The following is a 16,017-nucleotide window of genomic DNA, read 5'->3' as shown; positions in this document are numbered from 1 at the left end:
AGGGGAATGTCAGCACAGGAGAGTTTTTAATTTTTTAAGTTAGGAAATACTGCTGCACATTTCCAGCTGATGGCAATGGTCCATTAAAGGAGAGTTGCTGGAGCCATGTGTTGAGTAGCTAAGGGGCTCTAATGCACAGGTGGTTTAAGCAGGTGGAAATCCTCCTTTGGTTGTGTCCATCTTCTGTGAAGTAGCTGAGAGGAAGGCTGGAAGAGGAGGTATTAGAGTTTTTATTTAGTTAGTTAGTTTTGGCTGTGTTGGGTCTTCATTGCTACACGTGGGCTTTCTCTAGTTGTGGCGAGCGAGGGCTACTCTTCGTTGCGGCGCGTGGGCTTCTCATTGCGGTGGCTTCTCTTGTTGTGGAACATGGGCTCTAGGTGCCTGGGCTTCAGTAGTTGTGGCTCACGGGCTCTAGAGCTCAGGCTCAGCAGTTGTGGTGCACGGGCTTAGTTGCTCCACGGCATGTGGGATCTTCCCGGACCAGGACTTGAACTTGTGTCCCCTGCAATCGCAGGTGGATTCTTAACCACTGCACCACCAGGGAAGCCCATGGTATTAGAGTTTTGAGGAGAGTGGAGGAGGTATGAATTTAAAATGAGACCAGTCATGCTGGTTGGTGGTTTTTCCTCAGCTTGTAGTTGAAAATTAATTTTACCGAAGTCTGTTTTTGTTGGGTGAGCATGATCGAGGGAGAGAGGGGCAAGGGAGTGGAGAATCCGTAAGACAAGGATTGTGGTGATGGACTCTGGGCATCTGAAAAGCAGTGAAACTGGGGACAAAAGATTCTGGAGTTATTTTTAATGACAGGCTCTTGAGGCGTGACCATAGGAATGGACAAGATACGTGGGGAAGATGGGGGTCAGAAAAGGACAGAGATCAGGGTATTGGAAGGATCTTCTCTGTGAATATTAAAGTCACCAAGAATTACTGGGGTGTTATGTTAGGAGAGAGTGATGGCGTGGGGGTGGAGATGTGACAGTGGGGTAGTTGTCTGGTGGTGTGAACTTGAGAACTGGCATGTTTAGGAGGCAGGCAGGATGCATGGAAGGCTGTCCTCCCTGTAGTCCCAGTGGTACAAGGGACAGTGGGAGAGAGAATAGCCAAGTTGAGAGGGCCACAGAGCCCTTTTGAAAGATCCACATTTCAGTTAGACTGACAAGGGATCGGCTAGAGAGCAGGCTGCCTGTGACTAGTGACCATGTATTCCAGAGGGTACAGTGAACAGATGCAGGAATTGGGAGGGGTCAGATTATAAGACGTCCGTTGCTGTGTAATAGAAATACAGGAGCCCCATGTGTAATTTTAAACTGTCTAGTAGCCACATGAATAAAAGTTCAAAGTAGGTGAAATTAATTTTAGTAATGTATTTTATTTAACCCAGTACATCTAAAGTATTATTTCAACATGTAATCAATATAAAAAATTATTAGTGAGATAATTTTACATGTTTTTCATACCAAGACTTCCACATCTCGTGTGTGGTTTACACTTAAAGCACATCTCAATTTGGGCTTGCCACATTTCAGTTATTTGTAGCCATGTGGCTAGTGGCTACCATATTAGACAGTGGGGATCTAGGACCTGTTGGGTTGAGAGTGGGAGTCTTGGATTTTGGTGGTGTCTGACCTTGGTCCTGACTATCTCCACGGCAGAAAGGGAGGCTGGGAGTATGAAGAGGGGCGTGTGGGGTGTGTTCCCAGGAGTGTGTGGAGCTCTTGGCCTCTACTTTACTCCACTCTTGGAGGACTGGAGGCCCAGTCAGGCTGGGCTTACCCCAGTCTGGGGTGTTCTGGGCTCCCTTGACCCTGCCGATGGAGGTGTGGTAGCCCTTGTAATTATTACAAATGACTCTTGGAGTGCATACCTGTGGAGCTAGGGTCCTTTGGACACATCTCGAGAAATCGTGGCTTAATATATTCTGTCCAGAGTGTCTGCATGTGCAGAGGCCATGGGTGGGGCTGCCTGGACCCTGAAGGGTCTGCGGGGGCTGGGCTGTGCCGAGTATCTGTTCATCTATCTGCTGATTCTAAAGCATCTTCATTCTTTTGGAGCTGTAGTTGTAACTGAAGAAACACTGCAGTGGAGAAGAAAAAAGGGGTATTTTTTTCCCTTTGGGTGGAGGGGTGGCCACAGACTCCAGTGCTTTAGAGTCCTTTAGCTTCTGTTGGACTTTGCCATGCTGTTTTCTTTGCTCATCGGGTTCACGTCAAAAGGTGCAAGGAATGTATGAGTTTTGAGAAGGGGTTAGAAGAGGCAGTTGGTTGGGAGGTGATCTTGTTCCTTTCTGATCAGGAAATTGGAGATGGATCCTCTTTTTCCAGAGCGATTTCTGTAGGTCAGTTACCAAACTTCAGTCACAAAACCATCTCTTGTCACATGCAAAGTATTACTTGCATTAATGTTTACTTAATGTTTTTCTTTACCCTGACTCATTTTCTTATATAAAGGAAAACTTTGTATTATTAGTTTCATGGGCTCATTCTATTTTCATTTTTCATAAATACATAATACTGAAATTAAAAACGTTCATGCAAGTTCCACACCAAAGCACTTCACACCCCACATTGCACTTGGGTAAATGATGCTGCAGATGGAGGCTTAAGGAGGGTTCGGGCCCCTCGAGTTGACAGAAGTGCAATGCCCGTGCCAGGTGCGGCTTTACGAGTGGACGACGGAGAAGGAGCTCCGCACCGAGTGCAACCACTACAACAACATCATGGCCCTGTACCTGAAGACCAAGGGCGACTTCATCCTGGTGGGCGACCTGATGCGCTCGGTGCTGCTGCTGGCCTACAAGCCAATGGAGGGCAACTTCGAAGAGGTAGTGGGGCGGGGACAGACTGCTCCCTTAAGCTGCGACCCCGCGGGTGTTTCTTGGTGGTGAGGGATAATCAAGCCCAGTGAGGGCAGAAATGTCGTCCCTGGAGCCTACATTCTGCATCCATTAAGTGTTCTTAGAAACCGCCAACAGCTCTGAGTAGGCTCCATTTCTAGGCTGAGTTGGCCAGACTGTGGGGAGAATCTCTCTGAAGGGGTGGTGGTTAAACATGGGGCAGGGCAGGCTCTTGGCCAAGTCTCAGCAATGGCTTCCATGCAAACTGCTGATTGTGTTTCCTTTTGTACCTTGTCTTTTTTAAGATTGCTCGAGACTTTAACCCCAACTGGATGAGTGCTGTGGAAATCTTGGATGATGACAATTTCCTGGGGGCTGAAAATGCCTTTAACTTGTTTGTGTGTCAGAAGGATAGGTGAGTGACCAGCTGTGGGTATGGTCTGTGGGGAATGAGGACGCTGGGTCCTCTCTCAGGCTCCGATGCTCCTCTTCACAGAGGGTTAGGGTTTCCATGAGGCAGGCAGGCCACAGAGATGAGCTCTTCAGGCTGGATCCTCTGCTGTGGAGCGGGTGGGCTCACCGGGGAATCTGTCCGCTGCACGCAGTCCTTGTCGGGGCCCCGTCGCGGGGACAGAAGTCTGGGTAGTGAGTTTCTCACATTGCCTCGCAGCGCTGCCACCACTGACGAGGAGCGGCAGCACCTCCAGGAGGTTGGGCTCTTCCACTTGGGCGAGTTCGTCAACGTCTTTTGCCACGGCTCTCTGGTCATGCAGAATCTGGGCGAGACCTCCACCCCTACCCAGGGCTCGGTGCTCTTCGGCACGGTCAACGGCATGATTGGTAAGGGTGACCTCTGTGGGGCGCACCCCGTGCGGGCCTCCTTTCTGAGAGCAGCGTTCCCATTTTGGGGGACGAGGGAGAGCAGGATTTCGCGGAGGAGCCTGTGGCCAGCTCTTCCTTCCTCGTGCTGCTACCTGGGCTGCCCTTGGTGGGCAGTGCCCGCTCTGCAGCTCCCTGTTCCCTTTGCTTCCTCAGGCCTGGTGACCTCACTGTCAGAGAGCTGGTACAACCTCTTGTTGGACATGCAGAATCGACTCAATAAAGTCATCAAAAGTGTGGGCAAGATTGAACACTCCTTATATCCTTCCCAGAGGTGCCCCCTTGCTAGGAAGTACATCCTGACCCAGGCAGAGAGCTACATTACCCTAAGCAGCCTCTGGAAACTGCTGTCCGTTTAGGAAATGTCTTGACTAGGTTCCCGTGGGGAACAGGCTTTTAAAAAACCTTATGGAAAATTTCAAACACACAGTAGTGGAGAGAACAGTGTATTGAATCCCCATGTACTTATCACCCAGCTTCACTGGTTCATCTTGAAAACGTACATTTTTGTTCCTGAAATGTGTCTGCCTCTGGCCTTTCTGGTGTTGCTTGTCAAACGTAAGTTTAGATCACAACTTCAGAACGTCCTTTCAGAGATCTTGTTGGAGGCAGTAGTGTCTGAGGACCCTCACTAGAGAGGCTAACGGAAGAGGGGAAAAGCAAAGAATGTGCAAACTCCAGAAGCCCAAGGATCAGCCCCCGTGGGACACTTAGGATCCAAGTACTGCTGGAAGTTTGTTTATTATGGGAGAGAGACAAGGAGCCCGAGGGAGGCGGGGGGTGGGGGGCGAGGGGTGAGGGGTTCCTGCTGTGAGTCCGTGAGGGAGGAGGGAGGCTGATGGGTTGGTTTTTGCCACAACCCGCAGGACTTTTGGCACATCTCTTGTCTTACTGAGCCTCTGTTTGTTTGTTTATTTTTGGCTGCATTGGGTCTTCGTTGCTGTGCACGAGCTTTCTCTAGTTGTGGTGAGTGGGGGCTACTCTTTGTTGCGGTGCGCGGGCTTCTCATTGCGGTGGCTTCTCGTTGCAGAGCACGGGCTCTAGGCACGTGGGCTTCAGTAGTTGTGGCTCGCAGGCTCAGTAGTTGTGGCTTGTGGACTGTAGAGCGCCGGCTCAGTAGTTGTGGCGCACAGGCGTAGTTGCTCCGCGGCATGTGGGATCTTCCCGGACCAGAGCTTGAACCCATGTCCCCTGCATTGGCAGGAGGATTCTTAACCACTGCACCACCAGGGAAGTCCCGAGCCTCAGTTTATTAATCTGTGAAGGTCAAGGCTAGACTTAAAGAGTGGTTCTTCCCAGGCAAGCATCCAGTTCACATGGAGCACTTGTAAAAAAAAAAAAAAGAAAAAACCATCCATACACGTCCAGGCTCTGAACTAAGAGTCATATCTGTATTTTGTTTTAATCTGTATTTTTTTATTTTTAAATTTGTTTTGGCCTCGCTGCACGGCTTGCGGGATCTTAGTTCCCCAACCAGGGATCGAACACACGCCCTTGGCATTGAAAATGCAGAGTCCTAACCACTGGACCACCAGGGAATTCCCTGTATTTTTTTAATGTTATTTTGACGATTACTCCAGTTAAGAACCATTGGATGAGGTAATAGCTTATAGGTCTTTGAAATTCTAACACTGTCCCAAAGGCCATGTGATTTTTAGTTGAAAATGTTGTTTCCTGTTTATCCTGGTGATAGTTTTAGATTGTGGTCTTGTGCAGAGGTGGGGGTGACTCATAGTAAGGGTACTTATTTCCAGATAATTGGCACTTTCCTTAACTCACCTGTCCACCTGGAGATCCTTTCATACTGAACGGAAGACAGAACCAGCCACAGGCTTCATCGATGGGGACTTGATTGAGAGCTTCCTGGACATCAGCCGGCCCAAGATGCAGGAGGTTGTGGCAAACCTGCAGGTGAGCTGCTCAGGGTTTAGCCCTGGGCCAGTTTCTCAAGTCCCTTGCAGGGCCGGGCATACCAGGAGGCCGGCAGAACTCCGGGGCCTCCCCTCCCTCGGTCCCCACGTGCTAACGGCCCTTTTCAAGTTTTCTTCTACCCACGCGGGAAGGTGGGGTCCAAGGGCAAGGAGATAAAGCTGAGGCTCGTGGGTTCCCCCGTCAGGCAGCAAACACTGTAACTTTAGCAATGAGGGCACATTTGGGCATGTCTGGGATCTGTGGCAGACCCGTAGGAAGGGGGCAGGGTCGGGATCCTGTAGGGAAGAGAAGTTTCCATGGCGCTTGGGTTTGGGGCATTGCTCACTGGACATGGTGCCTCTGGGGAAGTATATACTGGGTGGCAGGCTCCGGGCAGCTTTGCTGTCAACAGACCTTGCTGACCTGAACCCCCAAGGAGAGGTGTGGGCTTCCGACTGTGAGTCCTTCCTCCCTGCCATGACAGTGGTAGAATGGGGCGCCTCCCTTGTGGTGGGCATCCCCTTCCTCAGGGGAGGGAGAGCACCCTCTCAGCCCTCACAGCCTCTCCTGCCCCTTCCTCGTTGCAGTATGACGATGGCAGTGGAATGAAGCGAGAAGCCACTGCGGATGACCTGATCAAGATTGTGGAGGAGTTAACTCGGATCCATTAGCCGAGGGCAGGAATCCCCTTTCCCAGGCCCTCTCTGAAGGCTTTGCCCTCCTGCTCTCCTCCTCCTCCCCTGCCGTTGTCTCTTGGCTATGGGAAATCTTTCCCTAGGCCAGCTGCCCTAGAATCCACGGCCTACCTGTGTGGAAACAGGGATTTTGTAGAACTAAAACCAGTTCGCTGGAGACCTGGGAAAGGACTGAAGGTGAAATATTTTCTCCCTGGATTTTTACCAGTCTCACATGATTGCAGCCATCACCTTGGGCCACCAAGCCTTGATTGGTGTAGCCAGTTGTCCTCCTTCCAGGGAGCAATTTTGCAGCTCTTTGGCTGAAAGGAAGGGGTGTGTGTGTGTGTGTGTGTGTGTGTGTGTGTGTGTGTGTGTGTGTGTGTGTGTGTGTGTGTGTGTGTGTGTGTGTGTGTGTGTGTGTGTGTCTGTGTGTCTGTGTGTGTCTGTGTGTCCCACACTCATACATTGTCCTCACTATCTTTTTATTTAGGTTGGGGGCGTGGGGAGGTTGTGGGTAGCAGGGAGGAGGGGCGGGAGGGGTTCGTCGTCTTTGAAATGAGAGCTTCCTTTGCTTTCTTCTCTTGCCTCTGAGAGCTTGGGTCTGGAGGGCTGACCACCAGACAGTGGGCTGCTTGAGTAGAAAACCTGCAGATGGTGGATGATCTCCAAACCACAGCCTTTTTGTCTCTGGGGAACTGCCTTCTTCAGAGGGAAGGAGGTGGGGGGACGTGAATTGGTGGTTAGTTTCTGAGTTTTACCTAATAAAGTAGAGTCTAAGAAGGATCCATTTGTTTCTGCTTTTCTTCCCCTGCTCGGCTCTCCAGCATCCCAGTCACTCTGTGCCCAGTTTACTGCAAGCTCCATTCCCTCCTTCACAGCCACTGCAGCAGTCCCTTGTCCTTGCTGCTGGAACGCTCCTTTCAAGTAGCGAACTGTCGTCTGTACATCTCCTTTGTCAGGTGATCGCTCTTGGTGGGATCCCAAGGATGGTGGATGTCAGGTTTTTGAAATTCAGTGGTCTTTGGTTGCCCTTGACTCTGTAGTCATCGTTTGATTCCCAGGTGCCTGTGTTAGTAATGTGCGGGGCCTGGGGGTTGCTAGGCCTGCCTTTCCTTATGTCATTTTACAGCCAGTTGTATATGGAACATTCAGCCAACTAGCCCCCCAGGCACTGCTCCTCACGCACTGCCCAGCTTCCTGTTGCCACAACGGGCTTTGGATTCTGATTTTATTTCTCCTGGTTTAATTGAGTAAACCTTTGGTGCCTTAGGTTTGAAAATACAGGAGAAGGGCACATTTGGGGTTCACCCTTCTATCCAGCACACAGAGCCTGTCTTCTTTCAGCTCAGTGGGTCAGAGTGTCTGGGCCCATATTTCCACCAGTGATCCAGTGGGAATAAAGGCTGCTCTGTCCCAACAGTGGAGCAGGGTTGATCCCAGGCATATTGGCTGGCTCCTTTAAGACCAGCCTTTGATACAGTGTCAGGAAAATTGTGGTTTCAAGTTCAAACTGTGGTTTTGAGAGATTCTAGCTTAAAAGGAAAAGAGCAAGGAAGCATCTCTGCTTTGGGGGTCTTCCGGAGTAAGTTTCCTTCCCTGGAAGCATTCCTTGTGTTTCTTTACGGTTCTTTTCCCCTTACTCTCCTGGGGTTTCTGAGGGTGGAGGATAAGGGTCTTAGGGGAAAAAATAATCATCTCTCAAAAACCACAGTTTGAACTTGAAACTCAACACTGTGATTTGAATTCTTCAAGTCATGGTTTGAATTGAAAAGGCTGCCCCCATGCCAGAGACCAGCTTTAGTGAGGCAGGCAAGCAACGGCCTCCAGATTGTGATGATTTAAAAAATGTAATCCTAGATGGGAGGATTGACTATAAGGTGCCAAGGTCAGAAAAACAGAATGTGGTGGGATTATGATTCTGATGCTTTTCAGTGGTCTGACCTGCAGCCACGGAGACCTGCTACGTTCAGTAGAAGGTTATTACTTAACCAGTGGCTTCAGTCTTGACTCTGGAAACTGGAGTCCTTGTAGTTTTTTGTTTCCTACAATCCTGGGTATATTCACTCCGGACTGAATTCCAGCAGTCCTTTGGAGACTGATGCTCTACTGCCACACTCCCACATCCCTCTTAAAACCATTAATCACCTCTCCCAGGGTGAAAGTTTGCCTTTGGAGCGTTGCTACAGCCAGCTGGAATGGCTCCTTTCCATGTAGGCGCTGATGAGCTCGCCTCACTCCAGGCCTCTGCACGAATGGACCTTTGGGAGAATAATAGAAACACTGACTCATCACATGACCATTTGGAAGGGTCACAAGCCAGAGGCCTTCTTTCTACAGCCAACAACAACTTGAATCCTCCGCCCTCGGTGGAGGGTCCCTATTGTAACTGAGAAGCCACAAGCCACAGAACTGGGGAGGAAACACTGAGGAACCAATAAGTGCCCAAACTGGTCCTTGAAGATGAATGATACTAAGTGAGCGACTCTCAGGGTCCAAACTTTGAGAAGCCTCAAGGGCAAACAAACCAAAAGACAAGAAAAGCAGAAAATGGTGAAAACCAAACTAAAGACGCAAACGATGTGAGGAGCAAGGTGAATGCCGTAAGGTCAAAGAAATGGGAAATGAAAGAAATGTCAGGGGCTGTTGAGGAAGTTTCTTTCAAAATTCACTGGTCTTAAATGTCCTGAGCTCCTCCTGCTGAGGGTAGATGAGGATTTTCTTTAAGCACAAACTTGCATCTCAGTCATTGCAGCTGCCCGCTGACCAATATGGAGCAAAGCCTGCCAGAGTTACAGGGATGAGCTATGGAGGGGTTGGGGCACCCTGAAGTAGTCGAGTCTAGAACGGAGAAAGCCGAGGTGTGCGGAAGTGTGAGAGAAGATGGCACAAGGAGTGACAGGTGTGTAAAAGGAGCCTTGTCCTGTGTAAATGTGTTAAGAACTTGCGGGTAGCTTTTAGGGCCAGGAAGAATGGGCACTTATTTGACATCGAGTGGTGGTCTAGGTAGGAATGATAAGGGCAGTGGTGCGATAGATTTTGCGGGCTCAAGTGAAGGAAGGGCTTTGTTTATCCCTATTGAATAATTCAGGGCTAGATTTCTGACTCTGGACCTTGAAGGTGGGCATTGAAGTACTTTGTAAGTGACAGTGAGGAATGCAGTCTGAACGGCAGAGGGGGAAAGTGCACCTTTGGATGTTTGAGACAAAAAGGAAAGACGGCCTAAGGGTCCTTAGGACTCAGAATGGACATAAATATGGAAGTAGCATTCATCTCACGATAGAGTATTTTGGCAACCTACTTGTTGAAAATGTGTTACTTAGATGGGTCAAAACTAACAAGGTGAGATAACAGCCCTAAAGTGAACATCTGCAAAAACTCAACCACACAGGTTCAGGTAAGGAAATCGGCTTAGTAGCTTGTGTTTAATAACAAAAGACATGACAACAAAAAGCATCTGAGGCTTCCCTTTACTGTAAACTTTGTTATGAACTAACAGCATCATGGGGTTGCCAAAAAAGCCAGGTAATATTAGACTGTGTTGTTAGAAGTATGGCATCTGGAAGGAAGGAGGGAAGAGTCCAGACTGCTGTTGGCACACCATGTTCATTTGTGGCCACCAGTGTTAAGGACTTCAGTGACAGGCTGAGGTACCCAGTGGGAACTGCAGAGGTAGACCCAAAGGAACTGGGAAGAAAAAACACTTCCTAACAAATGGAGTTACTCAAAATTGGATTGGGCTGCCTTTTGATAGGTCTTCGTCCCTGGAAGTGTTTAAGCCAAAGCTTGACTGATGGGGTCTGGGCGGCTAGGGAAGGTTCCTGCACAGAGCTGAAGGTAGGATTTAGTCAACCTTTCAGCTTTCTCCCAGCTGGATGGTCCTGATTTTCATCCGCCACCTGCTCACCACTTCCCTGCCTACCATTTCTGACTGTGGCCTGAGGCAGCTGCAGAAGGGGACAAAGAGGAATCTGTGGGTTCCAGACTGTCTAGTGCCCCCTGACCAGGGAGCAGGTGGACCCACTGACCGGCGCACCCAGGGTTAGGGTGCAGACCTGTTGGCAGGCTGGGGGCCGGCCTAGAAGTGCTCAGCAGCGAAACGACCCAGCGTCCCACCTTGTACAACACAGTCATCTCGGGATCTACCTAGACCAGCAATGCCCGGGGCGCGCAGCCTCCTGCTCCAGCCTTGTTCCCGGAGTCTCTTTCCTCCCCGGGCCTCAGTCTGACGCCCATAGCCCTTCGCAGGAAGCCGACTCCCAAACCCGGGCCGGGGGTGTGGGCCGAGGACGAAACCCCGCCCCCAGGGGTCCCTGATCTTTGCCCCCGCCCCGGGCTCGCGCCTCCCCTGATGGCCACCGGCGGGCGGGCGCCTTTGCCTTTTGTGTGTTTCGTTCCGAGGTGCCAGAGACCCCCCGCCCAGCCGTCCGCCGAGTCTCCTCGCGGCCCCGTGCCCCTCCTCTCGGAGTCCCCAGCCCCCCTGCTCGGCTCCGCGTGCCAGCTCGGGGCTCGCTGGTTCGCTCCCCGCGGCGCCAGGAGGAGGGGCGAGGGCCGGCAGCCCCCTCCCCCGCGCTCGGCGCCGGAGCCTAGCCGAGCCGGGGGGACCCGCCGCCGCCGGTCATGTGGGCCGGATTGCTCCTCCGGGCCGCCTGCGTCGCGCTCCTGCTGCCGGGGACCCCGGCCCGTGGCTACACCGGGAGGAAGACGCCCGGGCACTTCGGGGCCGAGAGGTAAGCGCCCCGCGCCCCTCCCCTGCCCCTCCGCGGGAGCGCTACCGGCGCGGTGCGGGGAGGCGCGGAGGGGCGTCCCGGAGCTGCGGGTCGGGGCGCCCCCCTGGGCCACTGTCCGCGCGCGGGCGCAGCCCAGGAGGTCCGGACAAAGGGACAGCAGCTTGTGCTCTGGGCGGGTGCCCGTTCTGCGCCCCTGGCCGGGGCTGTCCTGATTGGGATCTGGCGGGGGGAACGGAGATCCAGGCGCTAGGTGAACCGCACTGAGTCCCGTGGAGCCCCGACCCCTGGCGAAGGGACCCCGGGACGTGCAACCTGGTCTCCGGACTGGCTGGCTTTCGCTCCCGAACGTGCCCGTGGCTCTGCCTAGGCAGTGCCTGGCCTGCCCCGCGGCTCTGGCCGCTCTGAGGCTGGGGGCTTTCCCTGTGTACAGGCTCTGCGCACGCCGTGGACCTTGTAGCCGCCGGGGTCTCTTTGGGTTATGTTTCGGTTTCCGCCTGTGTGTGCGCGCGGGCGGGGGTTGGGTGTTTTGCCCCTTTGCTTTCCCGATTGATGTCGCCCTCTCCTAGCGTCTCCTCCCGGCGGAGGCCGGGCCGCCGCGGGCCGAGCGCGTGTGTGCGTGATGCTCCGAGCTAGGGAACACGGTGTCAGCGGGCGGCCTGGCTCGCGGCCACGGCCTCGGAGGCGCGCGGGGGGGCGGCCCCGCCAGGCTCGCAACTCGCACGTGTGTTCCGCAGCCACCGCCAGTTCCTGCTCAGATCGGCCCGGCTCCGCGGCGTGTCAGAGCCTTCCTGCCTGCCACCTGTCTCCCCGTCACCGCCCGCCCTAGGTTCCTTGGGGCGCTCTGGCGGGCGCTCGGCCCCTGCCCACCTGAGGGTGAGGCTCCACCAGCCTCCCGGGAATCCTTCCATCTGCCGCTTTGGTGGCACCCCTGTCCCTTTGAGAGCCCCATCTGAGGAGCAGGAGCTGCCGGCTTCTCCTTCCCAAGCTGCTGCCCTAATCGCTCCAGCGAGGGCAGCAGGTGAGACATCCCCCACCCACTTCCAGGGCCCCTTCTTCTGTGATGACTTCAGAGAGCGAAAAGGCTCTTGGAGGCTCCAGGGACAGTTTTCTGCAGACGTTTCTGTTTTGCCATGTGCCCTGAGTTTCCCTTTCTAGAATATTTGTCACTTTTGACATAGATTATTCTCCCGCAGAGCAGACTGGGTCTTTCCATTAACGTCCCCAGTGCCTGCTGCCGTGCCTGGCACATCATGGGTGCTCTATAGAACACAGCTGGGAAGGGTTTTCTTTTCTCTCTTTTTTTTTTTTTTTTTTTTTTGCGGTACGCGGACCTCTCACCGCTGTGGCCTCTCCCGCCGCGGAGCACAGGCTCCGGACGCGCAGGCTCAGCGGCCATGGCTCACGAGCCCAGCCGCTCCGCGGCACGTGAGATCCTCCCGGACCGGGGCACGAACCCGCGTCCCCTGCATCGGCAGGAGGACTCTCAACCACTGCGCCACCAGGGAAGCCCGGGTTTTCTTTTTTTTTAAATTAATTAATTTTTGGCTGCGTTGGGTCTTTGTTGCTGCGCGCGGGCTTTCTCTAGTTGTGGTGAGCGGGGGCTACTCTTCGTTGCGGTGCGCGGGCTTCTCACTGCGGTGGCTTCTCTTGTTGCAGAGCACTGGCTCAAGGTGCTTGGGCTTCAGTAGTTGTGGCACGCGGGCTCAGTAGTTGTGGCCCACAGGCTTGGTTGCTCCGTGGCATGTGGGATGTTCCCGGACCAGGGCTCGAACCCGTGTCCCCTGCATGGGCAGGTGGATTCTTAACCACTGTGCCACCACGGAAGTCCCTGGGAAGGGTTTTCTTGTCCCTATTCTTTTGCAGCAGGATTCCCAGTTCAAACCAGGCTGGACTTCATCATCCTCTGCCCATCCCATCCCAGAACCAGTTCTAGTCATCGTCTCTGTCCCCCTCCAGGCCCGTGGACATGCAGCTCCTGTCTAGAACATTCCTCCATTCTCACCGGCTGCTCCTACTCTCTCTCCAGCCTCAGCCTAGGAAACCTCCCCTGAGCTCCTTGGGCCTCCATAGCCTGTCATGTTCTGGCACTTGTCCTGCTATGTTGTTATACCTGGTTCCTTGTCCACCCCTTGAAGATAGGGAAAGTGGCTTGTTCACGGCTGGACTGCCTCACCCAGCCTCGAGCACACTGGATTCCCCTTCACTCCTTTGGGCAGCTCACTGATGCCCCCTCCCCCATCCCAGAGATGTCACCTGGGGAATGACTTCTCTCCAGTTCCCCCCTTTCTCTTTACTGTTGGCTTCCCTTCTCAACCTTTCCCTCAACAGCCATTTATTAAGCACCTATGATGTGCCAGGCGCTGCCCTTGCTGCGGAGTTGAAGAAAAAAGATGAAGCCCCTGTCCTCAGGGAGTGGTAGGGGAGCCAGGCAATGAACAAATCAACAAACTAATAAGTAATTTGATGTCCCAGGAAGCAAGTGTTATGAAGCAGAATAAAGCAAGGTACGGGTGGACAAGTAGGGCCTCTCTGAGAAGGTGACATAAGCAGAGAGACCTTTTACAGGAGTGGGGGAGCTGTGTGTGTCTGGGGAAGAACGTTCCTGACAGAGGGGACTGCAAGTGCAAAGGCCCTGAGGTAGCCATCCCTGCGGCTCTTCATCCATTGCGGTCTTCTAACCTCAGCTCTTAGACCCTCTTTGCTCTGTGTCCACGTGGCAGGCATCTGTAGGAGACTAGTGTCTGTTCTCTTATACCTTTGTCTTTGTCCTGCCTCCAGAAGGGACTGACTGTCTGAGTCATTTTTCTATGGAAACTTCCCATTGTCCTCCCGAGGAGTGGGGGGTGGAGGAGGTCTCCAGAACTGTTTGTTGACTGACATACTGACTGGCTGGGAGGCTTTCACTGCCCAGTAGATGAATCCTCCCCTCGGTACAGAATGTGGAAGGTGCTCTCTCCTCTCTTGCAGACGCCGGCTGGGCCCCCACGTCTGCCTCTCGGGGTTCGGGAGTGGCTGCTGCCCTGGCTGGGCGCCCTCCATGGGCAGTGGACACTGCACCCTTCGTAAGTGCCTGTCCCCATGCCCCAAACATCCTCCACAGCAGGGCGCTCATTCCCTGGGCTTGCCTGAGGGACAGATTGGGGGCCCCAGTCCCCAATCCCTCACCTGTCTTTATCCTCTCAGCCCTCTGCTCCTTTGGCTGCGGGAGTGGCATCTGCATCGCTCCCAATGTCTGCTCCTGCCAGGATGGAGAGCAAGGGCCCACCTGCCCAGGTAACTGGGGGCGGGCAATGGCTGATGGGAAGAACTCTATTTACACTGAGAATGTGCCAGGCACTGGGCAGTTGTGCCCTAGCATATACCATTTTCAAACAACCCTATTAGGTAGGCATTCTCATTCCCATTTTATAGATGATGAAACTGAGGCACAGAAGCTAGTGTCTCGCCCAGGGTTACACGGCCAGTAAGTGGCAGAGCTGAATTTAAACTCAGGCCTGTTTGCCTCCAGAGCCCCCTTCCCAGCAGAATTTAGGAGGAGCCGGGGAAGGCGGGGGCGGCTGGGACTGTGAAGTGGCGCATGCTCACAGGTGCGGTGCCTGTTTCAGAAGCCCATGGACCCTGTGGGGAGTACGGCTGTGACCTCACCTGTAACCATGGTGGCTGTCAGGAGGTGGCCCGAGTGTGTCCCGTGGGCTTCTCGATGACAGAGACAGCTATCGGCATCAGGTGTACCGGTGAGAGGCGTGGGAGCAGCGGGGAGGGGGCGGGCGGGAATGAGGTCCCTTCCCTGTCCTCCCAGGACGGTCTCCGGAGAGATGCCTGAGCAAAGCTGAGCCACGAGCAGCTCTGAAGTTTAAGAGTGAGCAGGCAGGCAGGCAAACACAAGAAATATGCTCCTTTTGCTATCTCACAAATACTTATTGAGCACACCTCGTGGACTGGGGACTGAGCTGGGGCTGGGGTTACGAGGGCAGTCCCTGCTCTTATGTTGCTTCAGAATGTGAGGCAGGGAGACAAGTAAGGACAATGACAGTCCCCCCCCATAATGGGGCCATCACCTGTGGAGTGCACAGTGCCAGGGCCCACAGGGGCACAGGGAACCGGACTGGAGGTGGGCATGACCGCAGAAAGCCTCCCTCAGGAAAGTGACATTTGAAAGATGAGCCAAGAGAAACTCAGTAGTTATTTTGTAAAAGTATTATTGGTTCAGCATTTAAAAAATTCCCTGTGCACAGTCTGTTACTGTCGCCAGAGGCAGCCACCGTGACTAGTTTCTTACCTATCTTTCCGGAGAGCTTGAAAGCCTTTTTTAATTTGGATTTTGCAAAAATAACCTTTCTTCCCCTGAATATAAAAGTAAAAAATAACTTCTTTTGGAACATCTGGAAAGTAAAAGAAGGGTAGAAAGGTGAAAATAAACCTGTCCCAGAAGTCCCTACCCAGAGATATTTGTTAGAAAATGAAGTTATTTTTTTCCCTGCCCTGTCCCCTGGGTGTGTAGGTGTTTGTGAGAGTGTATGACTGTGGGTATATGTGTGTCAGGCGTGCCCATCTGTCTGTTTTATAAAATTGGGATCATACCTTATCTATAGTTTTCGTTCATTATTTTTCTCGCTTAACTTTGTCTTGCGAGTAGGAAATAGTCCTTATAGCATCATTTTTTTTTCAGATAAAATATTATAGGTTTATTTAAAACTTAATTCTCACCTTGAGCATGCAAAATACAAACTCCACAAAATGTTCACTTTTTTACTTTATTGTTTACAAATATGCAAAATAGATGTTTGCTTAAATTTATATTACGTATTTATTAAGGCAAGGAACTGTATAGAAAAAAACATTTGTTCTGCTTAAGGCACACTTGGGAATAAACCATCGTACAAATTATTGCACATCTGAAACCACAGTGCCTAACAGACTGTCTGCATAAAAAGGTTAAAGTAAACCGTGTGTATTTACCTGACTTAGGTCATAAATGTAGATCGGAAGA

The 16,017-nt window shown here is 52.5% G+C and overlaps 2 protein-coding genes across 5 annotated transcripts in view; both read left to right on the top strand.

Moving 5' to 3' along the window:
- Positions 1 to 7,083, top strand: part of DDB1 (damage specific DNA binding protein 1) — a 31,758-nt gene extending 24,675 nt beyond the window's left edge. The window contains exons 22-27 of the mRNA XM_027089905.1: positions 2,651 to 2,821; positions 3,139 to 3,248; positions 3,504 to 3,673; positions 3,869 to 3,971; positions 5,500 to 5,623; positions 6,211 to 7,083. Coding sequence (XP_026945706.1) covers positions 2,651 to 2,821; positions 3,139 to 3,248; positions 3,504 to 3,673; positions 3,869 to 3,971; positions 5,500 to 5,623; positions 6,211 to 6,294 — 762 coding nt within the window. The 3' untranslated portion in view covers positions 6,295 to 7,083. The remainder of the gene's footprint in view (positions 1 to 2,650; positions 2,822 to 3,138; positions 3,249 to 3,503; positions 3,674 to 3,868; positions 3,972 to 5,499; positions 5,624 to 6,210) is intronic.
- Positions 7,084 to 7,204: 121 nt separating this feature from the next.
- VWCE (von Willebrand factor C and EGF domains) overlaps positions 7,205 to 16,017 on the top strand; it is a 34,312-nt gene continuing 25,499 nt past the window's right edge. For all 4 annotated transcript variants that reach the window (XM_027089907.1, XM_027089906.1, XM_027089908.1 and 1 more), the window contains exons 1-4: positions 7,205 to 11,027; positions 13,995 to 14,089; positions 14,211 to 14,300; positions 14,633 to 14,761. In XM_027089907.1, coding sequence (XP_026945708.1) covers positions 10,918 to 11,027; positions 13,995 to 14,089; positions 14,211 to 14,300; positions 14,633 to 14,761 — 424 coding nt within the window. In that variant the 5' untranslated portion in view covers positions 7,205 to 10,917. The remainder of the gene's footprint in view (positions 11,028 to 13,994; positions 14,090 to 14,210; positions 14,301 to 14,632; positions 14,762 to 16,017) is intronic.

The sequence above is a fragment of the Aethalodelphis obliquidens genome, unplaced genomic scaffold, assembly GCF_003676395.1.
Source record: "Aethalodelphis obliquidens isolate GAN/ISIS:26980383/991018 unplaced genomic scaffold, ASM367639v1 scaffold69, whole genome shotgun sequence".
NCBI classification, from domain to species: Eukaryota; Metazoa; Chordata; class Mammalia; order Artiodactyla; family Delphinidae; genus Aethalodelphis; species Aethalodelphis obliquidens.
This window is presented reverse-complemented; position numbering and strand designations above follow the sequence as displayed.